General features: G+C 36.3%; 2 protein-coding genes across 6 annotated transcripts; one reads left to right on the top strand and one right to left on the bottom strand.

The window, feature by feature from the left end:
* The first annotated feature begins 6,259 nt into the window (after positions 1 to 6,259).
* Positions 6,260 to 11,654, top strand: LOC147518081 (protein NDL1-like). Of its 3 annotated transcripts, XM_086590054.1 has the most exons (11): positions 6,260 to 6,383; positions 6,469 to 6,569; positions 6,963 to 7,060; positions 7,171 to 7,259; positions 8,460 to 8,520; positions 8,647 to 8,733; positions 9,002 to 9,079; positions 9,172 to 9,228; positions 9,950 to 10,005; positions 10,216 to 10,351; positions 11,071 to 11,654. In XM_086590054.1, the coding sequence occupies exons 4-11, from the start codon at positions 7,213 to 7,215 to the stop codon at positions 11,299 to 11,301; spliced, it is 753 nt and encodes a 250-aa protein (XP_086446180.1). In that variant the 5' UTR covers positions 6,260 to 6,383; positions 6,469 to 6,569; positions 6,963 to 7,060; positions 7,171 to 7,212; the 3' UTR covers positions 11,302 to 11,654. The 3 variants fall into 3 exon arrangements, with proteins under 3 accessions (XP_086446180.1, XP_086446181.1, XP_086446182.1); XM_086590055.1 differs by lacking the exons at positions 6,260 to 6,383; positions 6,469 to 6,569 and having other exon boundaries at positions 6,991 to 7,060; positions 7,162 to 7,259; XM_086590056.1 differs by lacking the exons at positions 6,260 to 6,383; positions 6,469 to 6,569; positions 6,963 to 7,060; positions 7,171 to 7,259 and adding an exon at positions 7,883 to 7,935.
* Positions 11,655 to 12,097: 443 nt separating this feature from the next.
* On the bottom strand, positions 12,098 to 14,651 carry HSP70T-2 (heat-shock protein 70T-2). Of its 3 annotated transcripts, XM_086590053.1 has the most exons (3): positions 14,472 to 14,532; positions 13,978 to 14,034; positions 12,098 to 13,907 (listed from the first exon to the last, which is right to left on the bottom strand). In XM_086590053.1, the coding sequence occupies exon 3, from the start codon at positions 13,844 to 13,846 to the stop codon at positions 12,305 to 12,307; it is 1,542 nt and encodes a 513-aa protein (XP_086446179.1). In that variant the 5' UTR covers positions 13,847 to 13,907; positions 13,978 to 14,034; positions 14,472 to 14,532; the 3' UTR covers positions 12,098 to 12,304. The 3 variants fall into 3 exon arrangements, with proteins under 3 accessions (XP_086446179.1, XP_086446176.1, XP_086446177.1); XM_086590050.1 differs by having other exon boundaries at positions 12,098 to 14,034; positions 14,472 to 14,651; XM_086590051.1 differs by having other exon boundaries at positions 12,098 to 14,026; positions 14,472 to 14,651.
* Between the last annotated feature and the right edge of the window lie 5,926 nt (positions 14,652 to 20,577).

Below are 20,577 nucleotides of genomic sequence, written 5' to 3'. Positions count from 1 at the left end.
TCCAAATCACTTGATTGCCGTCCGAATCAACTTAGTCGATCACTTAATTTTCAAATCAAATCAAATAAAAGCCCTAACATAACAAATAACATAAAAATAAAATAAAATTACACTTGTTCCAAATTACATCAAAATATCAAATTACATCAAAATATCATATCTACAACATACAAACAACTTAGTCGATAACATGTACTGTTGGGTCTTCAACGGGCTCGTTTTCCCATATTAAATTAGTAATGTTCAATGCCATAAATTGCAATGGCCTTACTGTCAAGGTCAAATTCAAACTTTCAGCAATATCATATCGAGCTCTAAGCCATTGGCGCATTACTAGAGGAACCGGACAATCTTCAACAAGTTCAACATTGACAAAATAATTTCCACCAACATGTGTGCTACCCAACACTTAGGTCACTCTTTCAGGATTTGCTTGGGTTCTCAGCGGCATGATAAGGAAGCACTGACGAGCTCCTAAATGAAGGAGGACAACATTAAATCTTGAAGCAAATAGGTATCCAGCAAAAGGCATGCTCATCCACTTATTTAATGGTGCGTAACCTTCTTCATGTAGGATTTCCTTCATCGCATAAACAACCTCACTTTGACTGTACAAAGTACAATAAAAGGGGAGGTTGTCAATAAGCTCTTGGTACAAATCCTTTCTCATTTGTGGCCAATCTTCTTGACTTCTTCCTAATGCAATGCAGAAAGCTCTATAACCGTAGTTGCCATCGCCAACAGGGTCATGGACTCTAACAATATATTTATGCATTTCTTCAGGAATATACAACTCGTAATCCTTAGGACCCCTCGTCTTTCCAAAGTCTAACTCATCTCTCACATTTTGTGGTGTGGCTGTTTTTGGAGAAGGCTTATTTCGTGGTGTGGTTGTTTTTGGTGTTTTTGGAGAAGGCTTATTTCTTGGTATGGTTGTTTTTGGTGTTTTTGGAGAAGGCTTATTTGTTGGTGTGGTGTGGGTGTTTTGGGTTTGTATTTTTGGAGGAGGCTTATTTCTTGGTGTGGTGTAGGTATTTTGGGTGGGCGTAGTATTTGGTTGTGATGAGACCCACTCCTCATGATCACGTTAAGAATGTTCAAAATGAGATGGATCTCGCTTTGAAAAGTTCTCATCTTCAGCTGGAAGCTTTCTGCTGCAGCTACCTTTCGGCTGACCTTTGGTTTTTGCTTCCTCACGAGGCGGTACTAGCCATGTACTTTTTGGTACGACAATCTCCATAAGCTTCCTAATCATAACCCTTTGCTCTTCTTCAGAAACCATTGCAAACCTATTCATGAACAAGTCCATCGAAGGTGTAACATCGGGACCAACACCCACTGACACATTGGGAGATGCAGACAATGTTTTCCAAAAGGGGTCGATAGCAGTCAAAGGGATGGACCGCTCTTGCTCTTCAAACTCAATTAATTCATGAACACATGGCAGTCCATGGCTCGTGCGCAAATAACACCAACACCTGATCTTTCCATCTTTAACACGTTTTACACAGGTATCTATTTCTTCAAATAGCAAGTCCAAACACTTGCGTGAGACAAGGCCTATAAGTTCACGAAACAAAGGAATTTGGTGGTGGTGCTGAGTTACAATCATACTTTTCTCAAAGGTAGCTCTAATCTCAGACATCTGGATCTCTAGAATCGGGTGGATTAAGCTAAACATACTCAAAAAATCATAACAGTTTGCATTTCCTAGTACACGCTTCACCTGAGCATGAGACCCTTCAACTCTATTGGTCGTTGTACTCCCAAAGTGAATGTGTTGGTCAGTCCAACAACATATGAATCGATCCCTGTGAGGAAACCAAGTCTTTCGCAAATAACTAACAAAACTGGAGTACTCAACCCTGTAATATTTTTCCAAAGCATCCCATCTATGCTGGAAAATAGCCCCTATCTTCGATTTGACTACAGCGTTCCACGAGAACTGGGCCTTCTCTACAAGTTCTGTAGTTGGAAAAATATCGTAACATTTTGAAAGGACGCACGTAGCGATATGCCATCTACATAGATGCTTGTGCGTTAGGGAAAACTTTGTCACCGCACTCATCAAGGCCAAGTCCCCGTCCGACACACCATCGATCGCGGATGGACTTATGTCACCAAACAAGCCCGAAATGATGCGGGGGCCCACTCATAGTCGGCTGTTGTTTTGGTGAAGCAAAGCACGACACACGGTGAAAGACTTCCACGTTGAACTTACCCCAACAACCGTATGAAAAGGCCACCGATACCGTTAGTTTTGTAGGTAGCGTCTAACATGAAAACTGTTGGAAAAGTCCGAGCCAACTTAACACCTTCTGGATGGGCCCATAACAACCCCGTTATCTCCTCGGTATTCTCATCCTATCTCAACTCTTCAAAATAATATTCTTTTGCTAACAACTCACGCAATCTCTGCAATTGTGTGAGACCGTTCATATCCAATTTCCTCACCTTCTGCCTTGCATTGTAGACTTGGGATATACTAGATATGTTATTATGATACCTATTCTTGATGGAATCCAAAATTTGTTTAGGCTTTATTCCACACTTACTCATCTCTGACAAGTACTCGAACTCTGGAATGGTCAGACGAGTAGCAAATGCACTTCAAAGGTCTTCGCCAATACATGGTTGTGAATACCATTTCTAACTTATATTTTCCAACTATCGACAGTGCCGCGTTGGAAAACACCTTTTTAACTTAAATGGACATCCCGATTTCTTGGTTCCTGACCTTCTCTTATTAGCCCTTTCTTCGCCTTCCTTCTTGTGTGACCGATACACACCCAAGCACTCGCAAGCCAAATTCAATCTTGCTACTCGATTGCCCTTGGCACACTCTGACTTTTCAATGACCACAACAACATTAACTTGTCTTCCTCTAGCGGTTGCCCAACCGATTGTCTCGCTACGTGTATGAAAGACCTAAACACATAAAAAACAACAACTATTATTATTAATACACTAATAAAATTACATTTAGAAAATTTTTAAAAAAATGAAATCAATGCCTACTCAATCATACCTCTTCCGTAGTAAAAATTTATGTTGTATCACTTAAAATCGGTTGACAATCCACATCATTCGAGTTTGCAGGGAATCGATTCCTGGATAGCGGCAAAGAATTCTACATGTAGAAGAATAAAACAAGAGTCTCAAACAATTTGCATTTAGTTTCAAAGTCACAAAAAAAATGAATTTTTAACTAAATTTAGTCCAAACGACCCAGCCATGTAGTTTCATAGAGGGTCCAAATGACCCGGCCATGTAGTTCTGTAGTGTCCCCAAATGACATGGCCATGTAGTTCTGTAGTGTACCGAAACGACCCAACCATGTCGTTCTACAATGTTCCCAAACGACCCAGCCATGTCGTTTGGGCTCGGGTTTTGCATTCATTCAAGTGTTTTGCATCCATTCTTTCATTCAATCAAACAAGTGTTTTGTATTCAATTTAATCAAGTGTTGTTACCTTATTATTTAGATTTGCACTTTGTCGTCAATGATTTCTCGGCATCTCATTTGCTCGACTAGTCTCATCTTCAAATTCTTCACCTTGACCTTCAATATTTTGTTCCACTTCTTCACTTTCAATATATCTTTTATTTTCTCCTTCTCTAATTTGTTGTTGCACCTCAAATATTACCTCAAATGCTTATTTTTCACTCATAACTCCTCCTTGCTCATTTAGAGAAACTTGAGTATGTAGAGAAACTTGAGTATTTTATGTAAGGAGTAAGAATTTTGATGAAAAAATGAGCAAGGAGGAGTTATGAGTATTATATATATTTGAAATTTTGATATATTTTGAATAATTAAGTGAAATATATTTGTAAACCCTAAACTCTAAACTCCCCCAAACTAGTTTATTATTCACAATTGAATAAAAAAAATGGAAAATAACAAGTTTAGATATAAAATAAATTATTATTTTAGATTTAGATAATTGAGTGAAATATGTTTGAAATTAAATTTTTTTTATGTTGGTACGAAATTTGTAAACCCTAAACCCAAACCCCAAACTAGTTTATGATTCAAAATTTGAAAAAGAAAATAAAAAATAATAAGTTTAGAAATAAAACAAATTATTATTTTGAATAATTAAGTAAAATATGTTGGTACGAAATTTGTAAACCTTGAACCCTAAACCCTAAACCCCAAACCCCAAACCTAGTTTATGATTCACAGTTTTAAAAATAAAATAAAAAATAATAAGTTTAAATATAAAACAAATTATTATTTCAAATAATTAAGTGAAATATGTTGGTACGAAATTTCTAAACCCTAAACCCTGAACACTAAACTCCAAACCCCAAACTAGTTTATTCATAATTGAAAAAAATAATAATAATAACAAATTTAGATATAAAACAAATTATTATTTCAAATAATTAAGTGAAATATGTTGGTATGAAATTACTAAATCCTGAACCCTGAACTCCAAACCCCAAACTAGTTTATTCATAATTGAAAATAATAATAATAATAATAAGTTTAGATATAAAACAAATTATTATTTTAGATTTTAGCATGTTTGATTACATGTTTTAACTTGGTTATAAAGATATGTGACTATGTCATAATAGATAAAGAGTGTAGAGTGCATGTTGTGTTGGTGTAATTGTGTTGTTTCTAACCCAATTTTTTAAATTGGATTTCAATTTTTCTAATTCAATTGGAATGTATTGATAGTTGATCATTACTAATTCAATTTTGCACATAATTGTTTAAATAAATTATTTTACACTTATGATCGATTAATTATTTGAATTATAAGAAAAGTGTTAGTGTTTATGTATAAGAAAAGTGTAATTGGTGTTTATGTCTAAACAATTTCACCATATCGCCCCATATAAGTCTTAAACGACCCACTTGCATGTGATACCAAATGATTAGCCAAATCTAAAATGCACACACAAACGATATGGCCATATCGTTTGAGTGTATACTCAAACGATACGACCAAGTCGTTTAAGTGTTATGCACACTAACACTCAAACTACGTGACCATATCGTTTGAGTGTATATTAAACGATATAGTCAAGTCGTTTGAGTGTATACTCAAACGATATAGCCAAGTCGTTCTGGTATACACTCAAAGGTCACGTAGTTTGAGTGTTAGTGTGCGTAACACTTAAATAACTTGTCCATATCATTTGAGTATACACTCAAACGACTTGGCCATATAGTTTGAGTGTTACTCAAACTAACACTCAAACGACTTGGCCAAATCGTTTGAGTGTACACTTAAACGATATGGTCATCACGTCGCTCCTGGAAGGTTCGTTTTGGCGATACCGGTTGAATTAGTTGCTGAACTTGAACTTTGATGGCAAACTTGTAACATGACAAATTTGTAAAAAAAAAATTTTTTAGGAGTTGTCCAATCCAATTTGATGAGTGCCCGATAGAATCACCTTAATATTTTGGCTCACGTCTGAACTAAATGCTAATATCACTTGGACGTGCGTGAGCGTGACAAAACGAAAACTGATGGTGCAAGTGTGTCCACGATTGTTTTCACCAACCGATTAGATGAATTGCCTAAATCATGTCTTTTCTCCAAACAATAGGAAGATGAATCTGCTCGTCTCTCGGCTGTACTAACTCCAATTTTACAGTCTACACCTAATCTCCAAAATATTGTTTCTAGAGTTCTGAATATTTTCCCACTGTACTGTCAAACACAGTCCAACTTCATTTGATGCTTTTTTACTTCCATTAAAGTATTGAACAACAAATACATGGCTCGTATTCAAGATCCCTAACCTCCCAAATATACCTTTGGAATCATCTAATTTGATGCTCATAATGCACAGTGATATTAATTTGAGGATATGGATAAGAGACTTTTAGTCAACAAGTAGGTTCCACATGCATTTCAATGATGTGGCGCCGCTCTATGATACATTTATTTGTTTCCAGGTGGCACATATATACAGCTGTCTCTGATGCCAGAGAAAAAAGGTACCACCACCACTCTTTTTTCTCAAAAAAGCTCTTCACTTTCCACATAATTACATCTCATCTACCCTTTTAACCGTTGAAACTACTTCTCAAATTCCTTTAACTACCCTTAATCAACCGTTTGTTTGACCTTAACGGTAACTTACTTTAAGTAAAACGACAACGGTTCAAAACTTTGACCAGAGGACAAATCCGTCAGTTCACTAAAAATAGATAAAAGTTTGAGGGCATTCTAGTCACTCCTGCTAAAGAAAAAAACCAGAAAGAAGAAAGAAGCAAAAAACAGGAAACAGAAAAAAAATCTTCATTTTGAAAACAAAACATTTTTTTGTGAATTTGAAGAGAAGAAAGAGACATGGGAGATTCAAGTGACTCAGTTTCTATAGACATTGAAATGATACCATTAGGTGGAAAGGTAACAGAGCTATATACTTGTTAGGAAAAAGGTTATTTTTTTTCCTTGAATGCATTTTGAATTTTCATGTTGTTTACATTTTCAGGAATGTTTGGTTGAAACAAGTAAAGGTTGTATATCTAGTTTTTATATGTGGGAATCAAGAGAAGCCTGGTTTAATAACTTACTCAGATGTTGCTCTTAATTGTAAGATTCTCATTTCCCATTATTTTTAGCTTCTATATGTTGGAATAAATTTTCTTTATTTATTAAATGGGTGTTTTTAGTTGTTCAGTTATTTTTCATGATTTTAGTCCTTATATTTACATTTTTAATTATTATTTGTTGCCCACATTTCCTTTTCATTTTGTTGTAAATGTAAGTGTGCTTCTTTCCCAATAAATAGTTTTGTGTACATTTTAAATTGAGACAATATACTTTCTAGTTTTAGTAGGTGCAAGATTTTGATACATGGATAATTTAGTTCTTGGTTCTGCTTAGTGGGTGCAAGATTTAGAAAACAGGGTTTTTCTTACTTATCATATATATTTTTATTTGAAAAGTTTCTTTTGTTAAATTTGTCTTTCTTGGTCTTGTCAGATATTGCTTGTTTCCAGGGTCTCTTGTTTTGCCCAGATGCAGCTTCTTTGTTACTTCACAACTTTTGCATATACCACATTGATGCTCCTGGACATGAGGTCAGTGTTGCACTTTGATTTTTCATTACATCTATGTCTTTCTTAGTCTTTTTATGTTCCCTTTCCAAGATTATAATCGAGTTCTACCGTTGGTTTAAGAGGTATTGCAGTTTGGAGCTCCTGGGATTCCGTCAGATGTTTCCTTGCTTACTATGGATGACTTAGCGGACCAGGTAGCTGAAGTGCTCGACTTCTTTGGGTGCGTTCTTAACAATGACTTTTATTGTGTCATCTTAATGTTACCACCACTATTAACATGATTTAGCATGAACTATAGAAAATGGGTTCCTGATACTTATTTTATGTAATGTGTGGATTTGGGGCTGCTGTAATTTGAACAAAGAGAGAACAGGCCACTTATTCTTTCTTTGATCTCTTTATGTGAGCTCTTCTTGTTGTTTTTCCATTTTCTTTTGCTCTATCTTTTAGTGAAGCTATTTACTTTCTGTCAATCGATATATAACCTGTTTGTTGACTGGTTGAGGTTTTTGGTTTTAGCTGCTTCTTCGTTTCGTATTCTGTAGTTTTGTCGTATGTTTTCACACTTAATATTTCTTATTAAACATTGGATCTCTTGTAAACTTAGCCATGCATGTGGTCCTGGACCACCAAATTCAAATGTTCAACATCCTTATCAATTGTGCCTTTTTAAAATTTATTTGTTGTTGAAGCATTGCGTTATATGGATCATGTACTTGTGTGCAACCCATCTCATTGTATTAATTTTGTTTGATGTGTCGTTTCTTTCTTTATAAAAGAGATCTCTATGTAAGAGTGTATGACCAATAACTTTTAGGTATTGTGAGTGAAATAAACTTCCTGCAGGTTTACCTACTTGAGTGTGAGCTGTCAAACAAGCACTTCCACGTAGCAAAGTAAGAACAGTTGGCTTAGTATTGTAGTCCAAGTTTTACTTAAGAAGATTGTTCCAATGAGCTTTAGATGTTACCCAACATTTGAGAAAATTAGTTTAGTTGATAAACAAAGTGAGTGACCTGGAACATTTTTTAGGTGTGGTATTATGTGTCAGCTTATGAACATGACCAAGTCAAACCTTGAGCTTGTTGCAACCAGCAAGGACTAATCTCTTGTATCTTGGACCTGATTGACTTTTCTTTTGGATCCTTTCCCTAATGGTGTAATTTATTGTAGGCCCTTGTAAATGGAATTTGTTTGAATATGGCTTATTGATTTTCAAATCTTACATGCATATTCTGTGTGGCTATTCATTTGATAGCCTGTCCTTACTGAGTGGGGAAAACAAAACAACACTGCTTAGGGTTTTGTATAATATTTGTTTATTTTCATCAACCCCTGATGAATTTACATTTCCTCATTGGTGGAAAAAAGGTTAAACCTTTTTCTTTTATGGAATCTCATGTTTAATTCTATCTATCAGGCTTAAAGAAGTTCTATGTTTGGGGGTAACTGCTGGAGCTTATATCCTTACACTTTTTGCAGTAAGTTCAGTTTCTACGTTTTGAGTGGATAGGTCTTGAGCTTTCACCTGATCTTTTGTTTGTTTCTGATTTGGAGTTTTTATTTTGGTTTTGATTTTGATTTTGTTATTTTTTTATGCGATACAGATGAAATATAGAGAACGAGTTCGTGGGTTAATACTTGTTTCTCCCCTATGTAAAGCACCATCATGGACCGAGTGGTTTTACAATAAGGTTAGTGTGATGCAGAGCAGAGAAACACTGTATGAAAAATGGGCTACCATGGTTGTTGGTTGTCCTTTCTTGTAATCAACAAGTGCAGTTATATAATGGGATTTACCTTGATTAATGGATTTCCTTTTGGATGGTGACCCTAGTGGTCTTCCCCAGTGAAGGATGATATGATTTACTTTATTTTACTGAGACTTCGTAAACCACTTGCTATGGTTCTGATGATGCCTTTATATTATGAGTTTAATTAAGCAAATTAGTACTCGCACAGGTAATGTTGAACCTGCTATATTTCTATGGTATATGTGGTGTACTCAAGGAGTGCCTTCTCCAGCGCTACTTTAGTAAGGTAGTCTTCTCCTTCTTCTTCTGTTTATTTATTTGTTTATTTCCTTCTCTCTTTGATGCTTTTTGTTTTTTTATGTTATTACATTCTCTTAGGAAATTAGATGTGGCATGCACGGTGCAGAGTCTGACATTGTTCAAGCTTGTCGGAGGGTAAGGAAGTTCAATACAAGCTTTACTTTGTTGCACTTGTCATACTATATTACTTTCTTTTCTGTAAATTGTTTAAGTCCTGGAATCTTAGCATAGTTGTTGCACTTGTCATAATATAATGCTGTGAGAGATACGGGGTGGTTAGATACTTTGATGCTTTTTGCTGATCAGCTTTAGACCGTATTCCTGGATGTTCCCTATTCATCTGACTTCTGATGATCTCATGGAATTTGATACTTGCTATTATAATCATGAACCAGTTTTACTTGTGAAGTTGTGATGTTAGCACATCAGTGTTCGTATCCCTCACGAACATGTGTTTACAACTAATCGGTTTCAAAATTCTAGGTTACATTGACACGGGCACGCGTGTCAGTGTCTGACACGGATACGGGGTGTCGGATACGGCGAGCAGTTAAAGATCGACATGGGGACACGGATAGGAATAATTAATTAATTTTTTAATAATTATAAATTTATTAAATTAGATGGTAAATCAGAAATTCGAGGTAAATTAAACACAATATGTGTCCGACACGGACACGTGGATACGTATCCGACACAGATTTTTTTCAAAATATGGCGTGTCCATGTAACCTAGACAAAATTAATCTTATTTGTAGTTTCACTTACTTCTACCTACAAAACCACCAATTATGATCTTATTTATAAATTAACTGCTTAAGTACAGTTTTTGACTTTATTCATTTTTTGTGGACAGCTACTGGATGAAAGACAAAGTTTAAATGTCATGCGCTTTCTTCAAGCTACTAACGAGTGAGTTTAGGGACCATACAGAAACTTCTACTTTTTGTAACCTACACTATTGGAGTTGTCGAACGAGTTTTTATTATTTAAGTCTGCAATATGTGGGCTTCTGTTTTTGTGCTGTTCCTTTCATGTACGAAATTGGGATAATGTTATTTTAGTACTTCGGTACTTCCTGATGTAGCACAGCACAAGCTGGTCTAATTCTCTTTGTTTCAGGAGGCGGGATCTCACAGATAGCTTGAAGAAGTTAAAGTGCAAGACCCTCATTTTTGTCGGTGAAAGCAGCCCTTTTCACTCTGAGGCCGTCCACATGAGTACCCAAATGGACAGCAAGAATACTGCTCTTGTAGAGGTAAGGACTTCATTCTGTTTTGTGCACTATCTCATGTTTCTTCCTTGAAGGATCCTCGTTCAGTTGGACCCTTTAAAAGTAAGTATTGCATAAATGCATACTAGGGAAAATTTCAAAGCTTACTCTTTTTATAGCAGACAAGCCGTTTAACACAAACCATCCCTTTGACATGTTAGTACATGTTTTCTTTTTCTTTTTTCAAAAGTACATGTTTTCATTTGTAACATTCTGTAAGAAAACCTTGGGAAATATATAACGACGTTGGTGTGCCTCCGGCTTCCAACAATATCTTACCTGGTAAATTAGTTTTGTGAAAGATAAGAAAAGGTGGCAGACTACATGTTTTAACTTTGTAGTTCTAAGATGACCTTTTTAAAATGTAATTCAACATTTTTTAACATAGTAGTTAATAAATAAAATAGTAATTGTTGGGAGGAAGGAAATAGGAAAAGGAAGGAAAAGATTGTCAGTCTACACCTGATATTAACTATCGGGCTGGCAGCTATTATTGAGATCATCCAGCTACAATCCGGCAATCTTTAGTGTGCACCTCAAATGGTATGTCAGCTGTATATTTACCAAAGGCGTGTACTAGGCCTTGATGTGTAGCTTCTTTAACACATTGGTATATGGCCTTGATGTGTAGCTTCTTTAACATGTTGGTATATGGCGGGTCTCCTCTGTAAATTACATGAAAAGCTAATATCATCTTGTGGCAGGTGCAAGCATGTGGCTCACTAGTGACAGAGGAGCATCCATACGCTATGCTTGTTCCTATTGAGTTCTTTCTAATGGGATTCGGCTACTACAAGCAACCCCCTGCTTCAAGTCACAGTTCAAACCCTACCAGCCCGTCATACCACACATGCATATCACCAGAACTCCTCTCCTCTGAGAGTCTTGGCGTCAAACTCAAACCCATAAAGACACGCATTAAACTCAAAGCCTGATGTTAAGAAGATGCATATCCATTCGGGGTATAGTGCCGTTAAATCAAGCATGATCCATGTATGTATATGCCTGTAAGAAAGATGGGCCAAAACCATTGTACGAATTGTGTAGCGGCAAATAGTGTTTCACAGATTCTTTGTGCTCGTCCTTGCTCGTAGGCAGGGTCTGGGCTATACAGTTGTAGATAAAAGAATTGGAGTATGTAAGAGAGAGTAGTTTTAAAGTAGCATTTTTTTGAAGCGTGAATTACGTCCATTCATTTTTGTATACTATGTAAAATTGAGAGAACGATCAGCATTGTTAACATTTGAACTTAATTAGTTATCTACTTGAAAATATACTTTTTATGATGTGTCTGGTGAGAGAGATTACATTTGCTTCGTAATAGAGGTTCTGTTTCTTGCTAAGTTCTGTTTTTACTAAAAGTTATGCGTATTTTTCTTTAGAAGTGTGCTTGGCTGTGATGGAACTATTTTTTTTTCTGGTTGTTTGTATGTTTTCAATAAATAAAGGTTGCTTTATTTTATTGATAGGTGTGTAGCCGTCTCATCCTATAATGTTGCCTGAAACCTGTGAAATTGCTCTCCCAAAATCCAAACTGGAGACTGGCAAGTGGCAAGTACCAGGGGCCAAGTGAAAACAGTTTGATCTTTCTGCACCTGTTTACTCTTAATCCGTCTGATTGCAAACCCCGTTCACCCTCTCTGTACATTGTGGAGGCCAACATTTCTTTGTTTGTATGTACTTGCCAAAAGAAAAAAAGGGAATTAAAGAAAAAGAAATGGGACATATATGTCACACTCAGATATGAGCACTCTGACGATGAATTATTTCTTAATAATTACAACTCACAAGGTGTACGGTGACGATTAAATTAAAGAACAAGCCAGGACAATCTCATAAAACGAACACTTTAAACTTTCAGGTGGCAGAAAAAGATACAGGCAGCGGAAGACACTAGTAACCAAAACAACACACTAGTAATCGACTCTTGTCCATTTATTATATCCTCTTTGGTAATGTTTTCAAGTCTAGAGTTTGTCCATACATCTTCGTCAGAACTGCTGCACACCACCCATGACCATCATCCACAGTTGGCATTCTAACTTCAAAGATGGGCATTACTGGGTGCTGGATTCCTTGCATCCCAACCGCAGCAAATACTCTCAGCACATTTGCCGCGTCAATATCCATGCACACACTAATCTCTGGAGTTCCTTTAGGGACAGGGGGCATCCCTATGAGCTTAAAGTAGCCCAACAGATGATTCTCTTCCACAGTTTTACCTTCACCTTCATAAACAGCAATCAGGGCCTCAGTTTGATTGTCGTGTGCAGTTGTGAACCACAACTCTTTCCTTGACGGCATTGTGGTGTTGTGGTTTATGATGGGAACAAAATTATTGCCATCCGCTTGTATGCCGATACTAAGTGGAGTAGCTTGTAATGTTAACAAGTCCAAGCTTCCCAGTGGATCACTGGCTCCAGAAGCCACAGCACCTTCCAGCGCAGCACCACGAACCACAGCTTCTAACGGGTTCATCGCCATGTATGGCTCTTCTTTTCTGCACAAGGACAAGACCAGGGTTCTGACCTTGGGAATATATGAGCACCCTCCAACAAGTATAACATCACTTATGTTTCCCACATCTACTTTTGCGTCGAACAGACACTGAGTGACCAGGCTCTCACATTTCTCAAATATCTTTCTGTTAACCTCTTCGAACTCAAAATGGTCCAAGACTTTATTAATTCTTAAGTGATTACCCAAATCAACTTCAATCTTGACACTGTTTTGTGAGGACAGCTTGTGAATGGCGTCTTCAGTTGCAGCCCTAAGTAACCCTATTGCTTTAATCTCATTAATTCCATGGCTTGAGAAAAGACCGTCCAAGTTCGGTAGAATATGGTGCATTACATTCTGAAGAATATCTTCTCCACCTAAAGTACTACCTGACAAAGCTTTGATCTGCGAAACACCACCAGCTGTAGCAGTTACACACACATCACAATACCCTGCCCCCATGTTAAAAATGAGTGCAATCTTCTCACATCCACTCCCCATGTTCTCATGTACACTTTGTTGCTGCTGTTGTGCATAAAGAAGTGCCACTGCTGTTGGTTCAGGCATCAACCTGAGGACACGTAGACCAGCCATGGCACAAGCCCGCTCAATCCTTGTCAACTGGAATCGACTGAATGAAACTGGTACGGTGAGGACAACATCTCGTACAGCTTTCTTAAGTTGGATCTCGGCCATTGCTCTTAACTCTACCAGGAACAAAGCAAGGACTTCTTCGGGGGTAGTCGATCTCCAAGCTTTGTCCACAAGGGCTGCAATAAACGGCCGGACACCTATGTCCAGAGTCTGCACCAAAAAGGGTAGAGTTTTGCTAGCATGAATAACTGGGTCTGTGTCTGATCTACCTATTAAACGTTTCATGTTGAAGATTGCAGACCCCGAAAATACATCAATCTCGTGAGCTAGTTGACCACTCACACCACCAGAAGGGACTTCATCTTTGAAAGTGACATACGACCGCATTAGCGTTTGATTCCTAGTGTTCTTCAGGAGTTCCACATCAGAACCATTCCATACTGCAAGACTACATTGTGAAGTCCCAAGGTCAATACCAATTGCAATTTCGGGATAAGCAGGTGATGGTTTGTCCTCACCGGTGGTTTCACTATCAGATGCCACAGTATATGCCGGTTCAGCCATATCCTGTCTTACTGTAAGGTGTAAGATATATAAAACATTACACCCTTATAACTAAAAAAATAGAATCAGAACAAGTATGGCATGATCATCGAAAAGACCTACACAAAGGGGCCAATGGTTCAAAACACCTTGCTACAACATGAGATTCCAAATCAAACAATTGGGGAGCATATAGAAGGAGTCAATCTAATATATCCATATACAATTCAAGGAAAAAAAGACATATCTTAGTTGTTAAACTGATCCAGCTCACCCAGTTCTATAAAACTACTCAGCTATAAATCAATTCAACAAAACAGAAGTACCCATTGGAAGGATTTACCTTGAAACTTAACATATATGATTTCTAAATATAACAGACATAAATATTCAACAAAAACAGACAAGTACTAGTTAATCAACACACAACTAAATAATTAGAAACAGAGAAATGAAGAGTCAAACTTACTCTGAGTTATTTGAAGTTTGAAAAAGAGGAGAGTGTTGTTGTTAATTAATTACATTTGAGAGAAGGAGTTGGAAGTATATATAAAAAGGTGGTAGAACATTCCACAAAAGCGTTGCCTGCTTCGAGAAGTGTCAAGAATCGTTCTGTGTCGGTTTACACGTTTCATGCAGGTGGGACCCTACATATTAGTTCCTAGGCCCCCACGTTATAGATAATATATCGTGTGCTATCTTTCAAATTTCGGTATATATCGTCGATGCCCCAATACACAGCCAAGCTGGGCAGTTTAATCAGCACATAAGCGCTATGCCCCCTCGACCAATCCGATCAAGAAAAAATTTAGAAGTCTGAGCGGATGTCATAAAACGGGCGATTTCTTCCGCTTAATCAGCGATTAATCGGAAAATCGGTATAAAAAAAAAGCTGATTAATAGGTTTTTTTTAGTTTAAGTCCACAAAAAAGAAAAATCCACGAATCTATATATTGAAAACGTTTCATTTCACCGAGGAAAAATAATCAAAACAATAAAAAATGAAAAACCACCAAAGAAAACTCTTAGGCCAGCTACCACTCTACCACTCAGACTTGTAGTTTTATTTTATTTTATTTTGTTTTAGGTTGTTATATCACTTACTAGCTTGTAGGCCCGTGCATACGCACCGGTTCTCTTGAAAACATTTAGATTTTTTATAGAAAATTGGGAGTACCATTTTAGTCACTAATCCGTTATAATTTTCTAACAAATTATTTTTAATTAAGTTTTAAAAACCCGCTTTTTCAATTGGGAGACACATTCTGTTTTAATAGGAGAAGGATCCTCGCTTTAATTAAAAATGCTAGAATTTGTTTTAATAGGAGAATAATTCTCGTTATAATAGGAGAAGAATTCCCATTGTAAAATAGGATTTCCATTTTCAAATAGGAGAAAAATTTATGTTTTAATAAGAGATTATGTAGCTTTAATATTAAGATATAGATATGTGACATATGTATTATAAGTTAACTAAGGCGATTAATTCCGATTAATCGCTATAAGTTCTTGGAGCAACTTGCTCCCGATTAGCGTATTTTGTTAAGTTTTCCCATTTCACAGCTAATCAACAAATACAATAAGCTTGCTACTGTTTTACATTCTTGCTGGACCACCTTTTGTTATGTTAACCGGGCTTGGAATGTATATTGAAACATTGGAAGACCAGAAAGCGATTGTCTAATTTCCGTTAGGTCTTTCATTTAAGTTCTTTCCTGTAGCTGAAAAAGTTGGCAATTTGGATTCTGAAAGATTGAATGCTAGTGGCGGTGAGTGTACTGGTGGTGGAGGTGAATGAATTGGAGAATTTACTGGTGGGAGTGAAGAGCGTACTGGTAGTGGGGGTGAGTGAACTGGAAATGGAGAAGAATGTACTGGTGGTGGGGGAGAATATACTGGTAGTGGTGGTGAGTAGACTGAAAGTGGATGGGGGGTGGGGGTTGGTTCTCGCAAAAGGGGGTACGGGGGTTAATTCAAAAACAGCCCAATGATAAATTATTGTTACTCTTATTGTAAGCTTTTAACGAGCCCAACGTCCCAAACAAGCTGGCTGGACTGTTGTCAAGTTCCCAGTTTATTTTGGAAAAGCTTGAAATTTTCAACAAGCGAAATAGTGTCCAAATAGACCTTGACATTTCTGAAATATCAAGTGGAAAATAATTTCAAACACACCAAAAGCAAATAAATGAAAATAGGCCAGCCAATGTGTAGGTCACGGCATCTTGTTCAAAGCAAACCATTTACCATATACCATGGAGTGTCAGGAAGAATTATCCAGGTAGAAATTCCTTACCTTCTCACATATGAGAATTCAGTACAACCAAAACAAATATTCCCTGCTATACCAATAAGTCTGGGTCTTTAATAAGTACCTTAAAATACATCAAGTATTTATGTAGTATCTATTGAGAGTATTATTTACTACGCTAGGCATTAAGGATCTTTACGATGCATCTTCAACGGATCTTCAAGGTTAGTCTCCTGCAGTTTTAGTTGGATCCTTAGTTCTTTCGGCAAAAGACATTGGTAAGAGCTGCATTGGAGGTTAATGAGGTCTTGAGAATGGATAGAGCCTGCATCATAAATCAACTATGTTAAGCACTCCTCAATAATATTGTTGATGGAAGGGTTTCAGATACATAAAATAGACTTGCACTCGGGGTATGTCCCTTGAAACAACTGTAAGTCAGAGTATAACAACCAACCAAAATGCAAAGACAATGTTGGTCTGTTACATTGTGAAACATTGCAACCACACAATCCAGGTTGCTTATTAATTATTATGTAAGTGAAACAAATCTCATGGGTCCACTTTTGTTTTCTCTAGGATGAGACTGCTGTCTAAAAAACAAGAAAGTAAAATATTAACTCAACTCGCCTAGGATGATGATCTAGGCTTTTGAAGTTATTACTGATATTTATAGAAGTAACTACACGCGGCTAGTACTTCTGATATGGGAGCAATTGTTGCTTAGCTATACTTATTCAGGATCAAGTTCATAAGAAAAATCTCTCCAAGAGATCAAGATCAAAGAATCGGAAAAAGCAATTGCTATTTCAAAGTAGCGTGAGCCTCATTTTATTGAATAATAACTCTTTAAGCTAGAGAACCAAAAAAGATAAGTGCATAGGCACATTTAGCATCACTCGATCACTATACGTAGATAGTGAGTTTGTTACTGACATGTCACATCGTATAATATATGATTAATTAGCTAGGTAAAGTAGAGACTCCGATATGACATGATGTACTAAGTATACATGTCAAGAATTCTACAATAAGGGTTCAAAAATATAGATGCACTGTGACAAAGTGATGATGAAATACATGCCATAGATGGCTTAAATGGGGATTTGGTGTGTTTACAGACAACACAAAATAACAATGACATACTAAGTATACATGTCAAAAAAACTACAAGAGAGTAGAGTATTTACCTCTTTTTCACCCACACTCACAACCCGTTCCTCTAAGTCGCTGAGTGGCACACCCAGCTTGTTGACAAGGGAGACACTTGATATTGATGAAAGTGGTTCTACAATTAGCTCATCAGTTACCATAAACATCATGGATTTCTCAATAAACCTTCCCCCTGTTTTAGCAACTGTGTCACGATATTTTGGATTGACAACACTTAAGGGGTCGTTTGTTTTTCTAAGCCTATGAATCTTTGAATCTTTGAATCTTTGAATGGCTCATCCTCCGAATGCTAAATCTTTGATTCTTTGAATTCTAAAAACATGTTTGTTTTCTGTTAGAATAACCAGCTCTCGAAAATTTGAATATAAATCATTAGGACAATTTTACTCATGCTATCTATTTTAAACACTAACTTGATTTCTTATTAAACAAAATATATATTATATTTGAGGAGAAGAGATGGATTATCAAAAAAAAAATAAATGATAAATAAATTTATTTAAAATATGCTTTTCACAAATATATTTTAACGGTTTATTTTCATATTTTGTTTATTTTCGAATAATATATATATATGTAATTCTATTTTTAACAAAGTGGATATTATTCAAAAAAAAAATGAAAAACCCGTGACGCCAACATCAAATTTTGAAGAACCTATTTTGAAACCATAAAAGTTAAGGTAGGAAAGTAGATGGGTTCTTAAGATTGGGTTCTTAAGAAAGCAAAGAAGAGACTTTTTTGTTTCAAGTATTAGAATTCAAAGATTGAGGAAGAAATTTTGGTGCTGAATCTTTGAATCTTAAAAGTACCACTTAATGCTTAAACTACTTTAAAAAAACAAACAAGTTTTGAACCTCTGAATGCTTAAAACTTAAGTTTAAGAGGCTCTGAATACTGAATTAAAAAAAAACAAACAACCCCTTACTTTTGCTTTACCAAAGCCATGTTTGCAAACACAACCTCGAATGACATCGACACCCTCTTCAAAACAAGTTGAACACTTGTGAATAACCCTACCACCCGAGCCTTCTTCCCCCACCTGCAATAACTGATTCTCACAACCATGATGCGAAGCGACCTTAGGATGCAATATGTTTTTTAGATCCCCAGTAGACAAATCTTTCACGCTTCTATATAAATTCTTTATACTTCTTATAGAGGAATACTTACCAAGAAGTTCTACCATAGATCCAACTGGGAAAGCAAGAAAGCTGAGCAGAAAATCTAAGAAATCTTCCTCAGCCACAGCATATAGAACCTTTTCTTCTCTTCTTTCAACCAAAAGAGTCAAGCTCACCCTTCTTGCGACTAACCCTGTTCGAGGAATTGGAAACTTTATGTCCCCTGACTTGTTTCCAATCATATTTGTATTTATCCAGTTTCTCTTTGAAAGAGACACATCCGACAATGGCGTCTTTGAGACAAGAGAACGTAATAGCAAATTCAATACCTGTTCATATGCAGGACAAGTACACAATCTGGAAAAATTTAACTTATAACGTTTTAATGGTTTGGATATTGGTTTGTAAGTGCAAAAAGGTGCAAAAAGGTCGCAAGAATCTTCCCTTGTCCATGTTCTTGCCCAAGAATTGTTTATAGGACCTATATCTTTTCCACTGGCAGAGACCAACATGATGAAAATCTCATCTTCTTGTTTTGTTCTCATCAGTATTTCCGACATAAAAAACTGAGGAAAAATCATACCCAATATGTGCACTTAACAAGTGACATTTTAGAAAAGGGAACTTTTAGTGCAAATTTTCATGAGATAGCATGTATAATGAGGGAGGGCACAAGAACGCTACATGAAAGAGCTTAATGTGGTGAAATTATCCCATTTATGCTTCCTATCCCATGAATATCTGCACTAATGAATTTCCCAAGTAGTAGTTTAAGCCTGTTCTCTGTACAAATTCTTTGAATTCTTTAAGCTGCAAATGTAGTACATGAAATCGTTAACTTAGATGTTGCTACAAAGTTATAAAAAAATTTACTCAAGCATATGGAACCATCAATACTGTTGTAAACAGTGTAACCAAATTACTAATAATTCAGATTTTCAATATATCATTGTAGCTTACCTCCTTTACACCAACACATACAATTCTTTCTTCAACAGATTTTGTTGCTTTGACAGCAAACTTGCAAAGAATAGGAAATATAGAAGCTTTCCTTACTAGCAAATCATCGCTGATGATAAACTTCCTATTTCCCTTAATAAACACTTCAGTGAGATCATCCCCTTCAGCAAATTTTTCTAGCTTAATCCTAATCTGTTTATCCATCTCTTGTCCGCACTGACATAAAGTATTCTTGAAACAACTCAACAAGCAGTTAGTTTCAGTAAGACAAGTCCATATAGGACATCCGTAATAACAAGTGTGACCACATATGTTTACTGCTAGATTTATGTGTTTATGTTGATATGCACTTCGGGGCATGAGCAACATCGACTTGCATGCTCCTGTTTTAAAATAATCAGTGTCAAGAGTCTCCACACTCTGATACAAAGCATCTATGCATCCCAACTTTGATTGCTTCTCAGCTAATCTGACGATGGTACCAATGGGAATTGTCAAGAAGCTAAAGAGAACATCAGCAAAGTCCTTATTAGACTCCGCAAACAGGACCTTGTTCTTCTCCTTGTCTACCAGAAGCTTTATGCTTATAGTTTTCTTTTCAGCCATGGAGTTTATCTGAAATAACATAGATATCATCTTTTAGAAACCAGTTTAAGGCTGATGGATTTGAGCAAAATGTGGTTAACCACCAAATATTATTAAATAACTAAGAAGCCAGTGAGCCTAGCAAAACAACTAGAGAATCATCAACAACATTTGATCCTATAAACTCAAAAATAAATAGTGTCCAAAAGACTACAAAAATTCAGGAGGCTACATAAGTTTTTTCAGGTGCCAATATAACAACTTATTACCCCACACATGTCCTAACAACAATATAATAATAAGATAGTAAAAATAAAACATTTCTTAATGTACTAAACAGATATACAAGTGTACATGGCATATAACACATACTAGACTGAAAGGTGAGGATAATTTACCTCAGAATGAACAAGGAAACTGCAAATGTGCTTAGAGGAAACACTAGGAAAGTGGGTAATGGTAAAGTTGTCTACTTGTCTCGAGTC

Source organism: Coptis chinensis, chromosome 2 (assembly GCF_015680905.1).
Source record: "Coptis chinensis isolate HL-2020 chromosome 2, ASM1568090v1, whole genome shotgun sequence".
In the NCBI taxonomy this organism is placed as follows: domain Eukaryota; kingdom Viridiplantae; phylum Streptophyta; class Magnoliopsida; order Ranunculales; family Ranunculaceae; genus Coptis; species Coptis chinensis.
Note: the sequence above shows the minus strand (reverse complement) of the source record. Positions and strands in the feature narration are given on the sequence as shown.